The sequence below is a fragment of the Gallus gallus genome, chromosome 28 (assembly GCF_016699485.2).
Source record: "Gallus gallus isolate bGalGal1 chromosome 28, bGalGal1.mat.broiler.GRCg7b, whole genome shotgun sequence".
Lineage (NCBI taxonomy): Eukaryota > Metazoa > Chordata > Aves > Galliformes > Phasianidae > Gallus > Gallus gallus.
This window is the reverse complement of record NC_052559.1, coordinates 1,215,131-1,225,269: the sequence shown is the minus strand read 5'-3', so window position 1 is coordinate 1,225,269 and position 10,139 is coordinate 1,215,131. Positions and strand designations below refer to the sequence as shown.

General features: G+C 52.8%; 1 protein-coding gene and 1 long non-coding RNA gene across 5 annotated transcripts; one reads left to right on the top strand and one right to left on the bottom strand.

The window, feature by feature from the left end:
- Nucleotides 1–20: 20 nt before the first annotated feature.
- LOC121112222 lies at nt 21–2,708 on the bottom strand. The gene is made up of 3 exons (XR_006932228.1): nt 2,376–2,708; nt 1,689–1,836; nt 21–1,156 (listed from the first exon to the last, which is right to left on the bottom strand). It is a non-coding gene; the product is annotated as an uncharacterized LOC121112222 (long non-coding RNA).
- Nucleotides 2,709–3,396: 688 nt separating this feature from the next.
- Nucleotides 3,397–8,910, top strand: BTN1A1 (butyrophilin subfamily 1 member A1). 4 transcript variants are annotated; one of them, XM_040653525.2, is made up of 11 exons: nt 3,397–3,437; nt 3,950–4,053; nt 4,147–4,494; nt 5,801–6,082; nt 6,201–6,305; nt 6,497–6,517; nt 6,835–6,852; nt 6,966–6,986; nt 7,076–7,096; nt 7,558–7,590; nt 8,054–8,910. In XM_040653525.2, exons 2-11 carry the CDS (start codon nt 3,960–3,962, stop codon nt 8,572–8,574), a joined length of 1,464 nt encoding a protein of 487 aa, XP_040509459.1. In that variant the 5' UTR covers nt 3,397–3,437; nt 3,950–3,959; the 3' UTR covers nt 8,575–8,910. The 4 variants fall into 4 exon arrangements, with proteins under 4 accessions (XP_040509459.1, NP_001029989.2, XP_040509460.1 ...); NM_001034817.3 differs by having other exon boundaries at nt 6,832–6,852; XM_040653526.2 differs by lacking the exon at nt 7,558–7,590.
- Nucleotides 8,911–10,139: the final 1,229 nt, after the last annotated feature.

Genomic DNA, 10,139 nt, shown 5'->3' with positions numbered 1-10,139 from the left:
GTCGAGATTTGGGGGAAGGCCTCCTTCAAACACTCGGTTTATTATTCTAAACAACATACGCACACGAGAAGCTTCCCCCCTCGTTTTATAGTGCCAGAATTGCTGCTGTGCACGAGAGCTTTGTTACCCAAGGTCTCACAAAAACAGACCTGTGTTTATCTCCTCTCTGGGATGCCGGTGACGTTCTGGATGGGTATGTGCTTCTTTCTCCCTTTTATAGTGATGCTGCTTTGGGATTGCAGAGATTTCTGCCCTGCAGAAAAGGCAGACTGCTCACATATCAGCGATGCACTGCTCATGTCCGTATTTCCTGACAGGCAAAGAAGGGAATGAAACAAAACAGCTGCAGCAGCAGGACAGGGTATGTGTGCATCTTCAGCAATCCTCTCCTGATATTAATTGGTTTTCTTGGATGCCAACAGCAGATTCCTGGCAAACCATGGAGAAAGTTTAACTTCCTGATGCATCTCCGCCTTGACTGCTTCTGCTAATGGAACTGGAACGGATCAGCTTCTACTGGCAGAATTTCCCCCAGCAAATGGCTCCAGGTGTATTCCTGGGAGAGGCTGAGTTGGGTTGTTTCAGTGCCCTGTGTGTTTTTGAACAGCGGAAAGACTGTGCTGAAGGGGGAAAAGGAGACCAAGATGGAGGGAGGATGGAGATCCAAGCATGGCAAGTCCACGGGAGCGATCCGGCCTATGGACTTTGGGCACCTCGGTTTCTGCCTCACTTTCCCTGCCTGTCCCTACAGCTTTTCCCAGTGCTCTGCTGCAAGAAGTGTGGAGGAAGACACACACGCCCAAAGCACATGCCAGTGAGAGCTGGGAATAAGGCAGAGAGAGGGTTCAGATGTATGGAGAAGATGTGTTATCGTGAGCTGTGCTTTTATATTTTTCAGTTCATCGTTGAGCTTATCTGGAAAAAGCCAGACATCGTACTGAGCTTCTTTCGAGACCTTTGGATCTGCTGTATTTCTCCTGGCCATGCACAGAGCCGATGTGCAGCCCCAGTGCTTGGTGCCACCACTCAGTCCCGGGGTACCCTTGCAGTGATCTCCTCAGTGCCCCCCATGCTGTGGGGCGGGGGGGGGGATGGAGAAGCTCCTGTGTGGCATCTGTCTCCAAGACCTTCCAGCTCCCCATCCATCACCGACCTCCTGCTTGGTGGCCAGAGGGACCACGTGAGGAATGACCAACCAGCAAGGATGTGCAGCACTCCCAGTGCCCCTGGGAGTGAGAGCCAGGCTGATGGTTTCCTTCTTTCCAGTTTTGCCCCTGCCCTCCATGCTCCCTCCACGTCAGGGGCACAGCTTCGACCACGAGTCCTTCCCCACCCAAAGCCATGGGTATAGCATCTCCCCAGGACATGAAGCCAGGCAGAAAGCAAAGAACTGGTCTTTGCTTCCAGCATCAGCAAATACCACCTGCCCGCCCCCAAAGTCCGAGGAGACCCGGATGGCCGTGGGCAGCTGGGCAAGGCGCAGGGCTGTCCAGTCAGGCCAGGTGAAAGCGTAGTACTGCCCGAACCACTCCCCACGCCAGATCCCCTCCTGGGGGGTAAAACTGAGCACCCCCTTCCTCCTGACAGAGTGCTGGGCCACCCCCTCCGCCCACCACACACCACCATCCGCCACCTCCACCTCCCAGCAGTGCCACCCCGAGGAGAAGCCGCGGTCACCCAGCACACACAGCTCCGTGCCGAACGCATCCCCACGTCTCACATCTCCCATCGTCAGCCAGGAGGAGGAAAGGGTTGGCGGTGTTCGGGTCCAGGGTGACATCAGTTGGGGACAGAGGAGAAGCCGCTCAGGACAGGCAACCACGTGTTGTGTCAGCGCTGCACCCACCCAGCAAGAGAAGGGATGGGGTGAATTCCTTCCTCCTATGCAGAGATCTCCATCGTGGGGTGAGGACCTCCCTGTGCCGGGCTGCCCCAGTGCCCCGTGCTGTGCCAGTCCTGCCCTCTCTGGGGCTTCCCATGCAATCCCTGGCCATGGGGATCCCCCTTTCCAGGAGGATGCAGCTGCACCTGCTGTGCAGACAGCTGGACCTGAGTGTGGGTTTTCCTTGTACTGCAAGAGAGAAGCAGGCACACCTGGGCGCAGACCAGCACTGACCATGACTGAGCCCAGGACTGATCGCCCATGAGCTCACATTCCCCTTTTTCTCTGTGTGCAATGGTGGGAGCCAGGATGGCAGCTCGGGTGCCTGGTGCTGCTGGTGGGTCTATAGATAATGTAGAGGAATACAGCTGGGGGCGTTAGCAAGTCTCAACCCTGTGATAATCCCCAGGAGCTTTGCCCCTTTCTATCTCTTACACAGCAGAAGCGGGACGCACTTTTCTCCCAGACAGTACAGTCACCTCTAAAAACTCACCTCTTTCACTCCTCTCCTCCTCTCTGTTGGCCAGGGTCTCCATCTCTTCTCCCTCCATCGTGGAAATGAGCATTTCTGCAGAACATCAGCAGGAGCAGAGACGTTCCCTGCTGAAAGTGGAAACTGTGGGACACAGAGACCACATGGGGATGATAAAGGGGACCCTGTTTTCCAGAAGTTCGTTTAATGCTGGAGAAGTCACAGCATCCCAGCACAGTCAGCACTCACTGCAGGCTGACAGTGGGAAAGAAGGGCTCAGATGGGTCTGAACACCTTCAGTTTGCTCTCCGCTCTCCGGACCTCATCAGATCGTGGTTAGAAAAGAGTGTTCCCACAGTGTCCCCATGCTGTTTGCAGAGATACACCGTGGGAGCCCCCGCACCTCCCCTCCCCTTGGCCAACTGCAGGCGGGTGATAAGAGCCCTCTGCGCCGTGCAGAGCTGTGAGCCCCGCTGGGTCCCCGCCCATGCTCAGGTGGGATGTCAGCTGGGGACACACGCCTTGTCGGGTGCCCAGGTTGTGCAATGTTGTGATGGAGGAGCTCTGGCTTACAGGCTTGCCCAACTGTGTCGTGCTGCCAACGGGTTGTGGGGGGAGATGTTGGCAGGACGTGTTGCTTCAGTTGCTCATCTGGTAATAGCGGATGGTGCACGTCGGTCTTTGTGTCCCCCCTCCCCCCTCTCCAGACACCTTTTCATGCGTCCAGGAGTGATGGCCTCACCCCAGCTCAGCCCATCCCATGGAATTTCTCCCCCCAGGGTTTATCCTTCCCACTCTCTTCCCCTGCACGTTCCTTCACTGCCCCCTCCATCATCAGCATCCCTGTGAGCTGCAGAAGCCAAACTCCTCAAAGTGGTGCACAAACGCTTTTATTTTGAGCTGTCAGCTCCGTTCCCCGATATGGGCCAGGTCTGTGCAGCAATGCCCAAATCCCTCTGTTACTTTCATTTTTGAGTGGAGGAGATGCAGAAGGAAATGATGACTGTGACACCTTATACAGCAGTTGCACTTCCTGCTTCCTGCCCTCCACCCCTCGCTGGCAGAGCCAGGACTGCATTGGTGGTAAGCCTGGGGCCGGGGGGCGGTTTGGCTGCTGTTGTTGTGCTCCCTCCATCCCCATCCCAAAGTGGGGATCATCCCTGTGAGCATCCCAATCGGGACTGGGACAGGAGCTTGGTCCCACTGCTGTGGGCACTCAGTCAGGTTTCTCGTTCCCATCCAAAACGTTTCCAGCTCCTAATTGAGGGCTGGATAAGAGCAGCAAGAATTCCATATTCAAACAACTGCTCGGTGTGTGCTGCTTTGGGCACAAAGCACCCATCTGCAATAAAAGGTTTCAGATCTGTTCTCAATAAAGGACAAGTTACAGCATCTCCTTTAAGGCGAAGTTGGGCTGCTGATGTAAAATTGAGTTCAGCCTTGGGGATTTCAACCCTGGACTGGTTATTATAAAAACTGTGCTGACATCAGCAAAACAATCCCTTTACAAGTACGTCACTCCCCGTAATGTTCTGCCATTCTGCTTTTCTTCTCACCCCTCCGCTCTCCCTTCACTTCCCCTTCTCCATCCTCAGGGTGGGCTCCATGAAGACGATGTTTTTTGGCTGCTGCCTCCGCTGCTCTCTGCTGGCTGCTGTCATTTACAGTTCCGTTTTCCGCATTCATGAGCTGCAGTCAGGTATGGGCCCCCGTGGCTGTGGTTGCTCTGCCCATGTGGTGGCACAGCAGTGACTTTCAGCCAGCTCACAGTGATTTCTTGCTTTCCTCCCAGTCCCATTCAGCGTGCAGGGCCCCCCTGACCCTGTGGCCGTGGCTGTGGGGCAGGACGTGGTGCTGCCTTGCCACCTGTCCCCGGAGCAGAGCGTGCAGCACATGGAGGTGATGTGGTTTCGGGACCAATTCACACCCTTCGTGCATCGCTACAGGGATGGCCAGGACCACTATGGGGACCAGGAGCTCCGGTACCAAGGGTGCACGGAGATGCTGAAGGACAGCCTCGCCAATGGCAGCGTGAACTTGAGAATTTTCCGTGTGCAGCTGTCTGACAGAGGGCGTTATACCTGCCTTGTTCGTAGTGATTTGGGATACGACGAGGCTGTGGTGGAGCTGAAGGTGACAGGTCTGTAGCCTGTGATGTGCCAAACCAAATAAGCACATCCACGACACACATAAAGCGGATGTGTTTATTATGGTGCTGGATATGAGGGGGTATCTCCTCCTAACACACACTGAGAAAAGCAATGGTTACATATTCAAAGACATAACATGTAGATATTCATTATGTTCCAAGAAAATGGGGTGGAATTCTGAGAAATTATTAACATATTGTTCCACCCTCTTGAGCGTGGATCCTAATATGTGGTGGTGGTCTCTGGTGGTCATTGCATAAAGGCTAATAGTTTTTCTTGATGTGAACGTTCAACCTTTAAGGGGGTTAGGGGTGCTGTGTTGAGCTGAGACATCTGTTTCACTTTCCTGTCCTCAACAACAGGACGTCTGTTCTTCTTTCTTACCGTTGTTTGGCAACAAGTTTCCATAGACTCTGCATTCTGTTCTTGAGCTTACTAGTATGCAAGCATCTTGCCCTTCAGCTTGTATCCACTCAAGTTATGTGAAAAGGCCCCTCTCACAACATGGAAAAGCTGTTCTCATGATTCATCTGTGTCCCTGTCTTCACTGGGGAGCTCCTCCCAGTACCTCTGATGTGCTTGCTCACAGCCAGCACTCTTCTCTCCAGCCCTTCATCCCGCTCTCCTTACACATTCATCATCCCTTCTTCTATCCCACACTTAATCCCATTCTTCTCTCCCAACCTTCATCCCACTTTTCTCACCCATCCTTCATCCACCCTCCTTCCCCATCTTTCATTCCACCTTTCATCTCACTCTTCTCACCCACCTTTTACCCAAGCAGTGACTCCAGCTGCTTTTTTTGGGAAATCCTGGTGGTCCCTTCCAACACAAACCATGCTGTGAATCTATGATGCTGTGACTGTGCTCACCACGTTGTCTCAGAGAGGTGGAACCGTCCACTCACTGCACAGCCATATGTGGCCCGTGAGATGTGCTGCTTACAAGAAATGGTCTTGAAATTATTTTCTTAATATAAAAATGGGTATAGGAAAAAAACAGGCAGTGGGCATAAAGTAAAATATGCTTGGGTTCACGCTTTTATATTTTAACATCCAGACCTGAGGGTTACTTTATAGCAGCCTCCAGGGCAGATGTTTATGGAGAAGGCTGGATGAGAACTTGGAGGGCTCTCTGTGTGCAGGAACACAGAACCATCACAGAACGGCTTCTGCTGGGAGGACCTCAAAGCCCACCCAGTTCCACCCCTGCCACTTGGGGGGCTGGTTGTCCCCCAGCCTCACACCCCAGCATCACCCCCACCCCATAATAACCCACGACCACTGTTTCCTGCAGCCAGCGGCTCAGCCCCGCTCATCGCACTGCAGCGCTACCAGGACGGCGGCATCCGCGTGGCGTGCCGCTCGGCAGGCTGGTTCCCCCAGCCACAGCTGCTGTGGAGGGACCCCCACGGGCAGTGGCTGCCCTCCCTCTCTGAAAACATCACCCAGGACGGGGGTGGCCTCTACACAGCAGAGAGTGTCCTCATCCTCGCTGGTGGTGTGAGCCAGGAGCTGGCCTGCGTGGTGAGGGCTGCGCTGCACAACCAGGAGAAGGAGTCCGCATTCTCCATCGCGGGTAAGTGGAGCACAGTGCTGTGTGCACACTCTGTCTTGTCCCTGGAACGGATATAAATCTGTGTTCTGTTCCTGCTTGCAGGGTAACCGAAGCCCTACGCGGGTCTTTGATTTTTCAGATCCCTTTTTCCAAAACGCCAGACCATGGAAGATCGCTCTGAGCGTGATACTGGTTGCAGTGGTCGCTCTCTCCATCGTTGCTGTTTATCTGCTGAAAATGAAAGGTACCGTCCTGGGCTGGGGCTGTGGCCCCTATCTGACTCACTGCTCGGGCTCTGGGAGGGGCCTGGGGGGCAGAGACCCCTTTGGGCTCATTTGGACGCCGTTGCCTTGTGCGGGGCTGGAGCTGCAGATGTAGATAACCAGCGTGGTTTTTAAACCATTGACATTTCTTTCTTTCTGTTTTTATTCACAGGAAAGTACGAGAAAAAAATAGGTAAGCTTCACTTTGCCATGAATTGGAAAACTGGAGAATTCCCACTGACTGATTCAACAAGGCATTATCTTTAATTATATAAGGGTGGGCTGGTGGAGGCAAAGGGGCACAGAGCAGCCACAGAAAACTGAGGAACTGATTTCTGAAATGACAAAAGGATGAAATTGTGAAATGATGCTGCAATTTTAAATAAGCTCAAGTAAGCTTAAGTAAGCTTTGCTCTGCAAAGGACCCTTCCTAGTGGAGGTGGCAGGTTGGGAACTCACATTTTGTGTTGCTGTGATGGTAAGGAGTTCCTCTGGTTCTCTTTGCAGCAGCACAAGCCGCAGAGCTGGGTAAGTCCCATTCTCCCTGGTAGAATCCCCCTGCACCTCTCCATGCAGCCCTCCAGCTGCCCCCAGCGCAGCGGATCCATCACTAACTGGGGGTCTTTCTCTTTCCTGCTTAGGGGACCGTGACACCAAAATTGGTGAGGCTCATTCTCTGCAGGTGACTGTGGGAGAGGTGATGTCCCAGCTGGTGTCCCACACCCATATGTGCTTGTTCATTGTTTTGCAGAGAAACAAGCTGAGGAACTTGGTGAGTACTGTTCTTCCTATGTGGGAGACATTTCGGCTGGGCTGTTTTCCCCTCTGAATATTGCATTTACACCCCGGTTTGGGTATGCTGCTGGGAAACCAAGAGGTGACAGATGCTGAACTCACTTCAGAAGCATTGCCATCCTTTATGTTTTTAAGTTACTCCCTGTACTTCTTCTATACTAGGAAAAAAAAATGCTTTCTGTTTGCAAAGAAGGCATATGCAGACAGTAAGTATACATGTTAGTCAGGCCCGGCAACGGGACTGCATTTATCAGAAGTGGATGGGGCACTTCTCATAGCCTGACACCGAAGGTTGGAAGCCACACACCATGAAATGACTTTCACAAATGCACCAACAATCACGCAGCTATGTGGCCTGTCATTATCCCAGCCAATCTACTGCCGTGGGTGCGTTTGGGCTCTCTCTCATCTGTGTTTGTTTTCTAATGTTTTTTCAAGTGTGGATAAGATACGCAGTGCCAATTGAAGACGGTAATTGAAACTCTGCCTTCCGGGGGCTGAGCCTTTGCTTTACTCTCATTACCTGCTGCCCCCCTGCACTGATGCTGGGATGCTCACACTTTGCAGTGCTGTGCTCAGGGCCCTGCTTGGTGCATGCCCCTCTCCAAGGCACATCTGAGAGCCCTGGGCCCCAGCGAGTGGTGCTGGCCTTGCTCTGGGGATGTGGGGATTTGCTCAGCCCAGAGTTGTGCTGATGTTCCTTCTCCTGCCCATGGCAGCGGGGTTGAAACTAGATGATCTTTGTGGTCCTTTTCAACCCAGGCCATTCTATGATTCTATGATTCCATGATTTTCCTCTCCACTCTGGGCTCTCCACAGTTCACTTTCTGCTCCTCATGCCACTGCTTTGCACACCTTCCCACTTCTTTGTGCCCTTCCCCTTCTTCCTCAGCAGCAGAGCTCTGCCTGACATGTGCCTCCCTCTGCCCCACAGCGGAGGTGGTTCTGGACCCAGACACTGCCCACTGCGACCTGGTCCTGACTGATGATGGCAAGAGTGTGAAGCGCACGGACCGACGCCAGGACGTCCCCAGCCGCCCCGAGCGCTTTGATCCATGGCGCTGTGTGCTGGGCTGCAAGGGTTTCACAGCAGGGAGGCACTGCTGGGAGGTGGAGGTGGTGCTGGATGGAGGGGGGTGGACCGTGGGGGTCTCTCGAGAAGATGTGAGGAGGAAAGGGGAGATTGAGTTCGGCCCGGAGGAGGGCATCTGGGCTGTGGGGCAGTGGGCAGGACAGTTCCAGGCACTCACATCTCCACAGCGCACGCTCCTTCCTGATGTCTGCACTCCCACACGGGTCCGGGTCGCTCTGGATTATGAAGTGGGCCGGGTGGCGTTCTACAGCGTGGATGAGGAGATCCCCATCTTCACATTTCCACCCGTGTCATTCCAAGGGATAAAAGTCCACCCCTGGCTCTGGCTGGGTCCTGGAACACAGCTCAAAATGTGGCCCTGATGAAGAGGAGGAGGAAAGCGAAGGCGCTGTGTGGGATTGATCCCTACTGCTAAACCAACCAGCCTATAACAGTTGGATTGAATTTACCATCTCCATCTCCAAGGGTAAATGATGTTACCTCTCTGGACCTCTGTCCCAGGGCTGTTTAGGTTTAGGTATATGCTTCATCTGAGGCCAGATGTGCTGTTATGCTAGCTCCTTCACTCATCTGATGTCCAGCAGGCATGGACCTTCCCAAATGAAGGCTTTACCTGTATTGCCAAGTGCGTTTTTTTAATTCCAAAAATGAATGAGAATACACTTGTATGTGACCCAAATAAAGTCTGTTCACGCTTAGCCCAGGAGCACTGAGCCTCACTGCAGAAGCCCAAAAGGAACACCTCAGAGATGCAGCATGAGCTTGCAGCAAGGTTCTCCAGGTGTTTGCTAGACCGTATGGGAAGAAGGCTCCTCCATAGCAAGACCCCTCATGTGAGCACTGCAAGAGGAGCCAGAGACAAGTTGGGGACACCAAAATCTTCCCCATTCTCCTTCTTTACCTGTGCAGCAGCTTGAGATCCTGTGGAACGCAGACTTGAGCTGCTTCAGGTATGGCAGTGTGCTGGGGCTCACAGCAACACTTTGGGCAGATGCTCCTCAGTGTGTTTAGAGAGGAGAGTGGAAAAGCCACATGAGGAAGCAAAAAGGAAAGGAAGACATCATGTCTGCAAGCTGAAAGTAAGACTTCCATCTAAGAGTAATTTTGGACAGGCATAACACAGGGCAGGTATGGTGGTGGGAGGGTAAGCACTAATGAAGAATGCAGTATTGCAAAATAGCGTGTGTGAGAATGCTTTGCTGCTGCTATCAGTTATTATTTCTTAATTAGTAACAACTAATTCAGAGAGCAGTGACAGTGGTGCAACACATTCCCTTTTACAAAAAGTGGTCCACTGCAGTTAGGCAACCATCACATAAACAAGTAAGATCTGTCTTCAGATGGGTTTTCAGCCGTTTCACAGTGACACAGAGCTGCTCAAGTACGGGGTGCTAGCAAGCAACACAGTGCCTCCCAGTTACAACTCCATTAAGGGTGCATTTGTGTACACATATATACACACATCGTATACCCATGTGCATTTGTAAATCTCACCTTTGAGATGCAATAGGCAAATCAGGAGGGGAAGATGAGGCAGAGCTGAGGAGGGAGCACAGACTACAGCAGCCAGCAGAGGGAAACCGTGGCACTGTGGCCAGCACCAAACCTCCCATACTGAGGGGAGCAGGAGCACTGCAGTGCAGGAAAGGAAATCACATGCAGTCCTAATCCTGGGGACAGTAAGAGAAGGTAGGGGGACACACCTGATCTCTCACTTCCTACTCCATGCATTCTGTTGGAAATTGCTGGTGCGAAGTCAGAAAGCAGCCCCCAGGTCCTGCCTCTGCTGCTGCCTCCAGCTCTTTCACTGCAAGCTGAAAAGTAACGCTGCAATTTGGCTCCTTGGATGACCAATACTGCTGAATCTGGAGCATGGGGGACTCACAGATGGTCAGCATCAGTCAGACAAAAATCAGGAAATCATTTC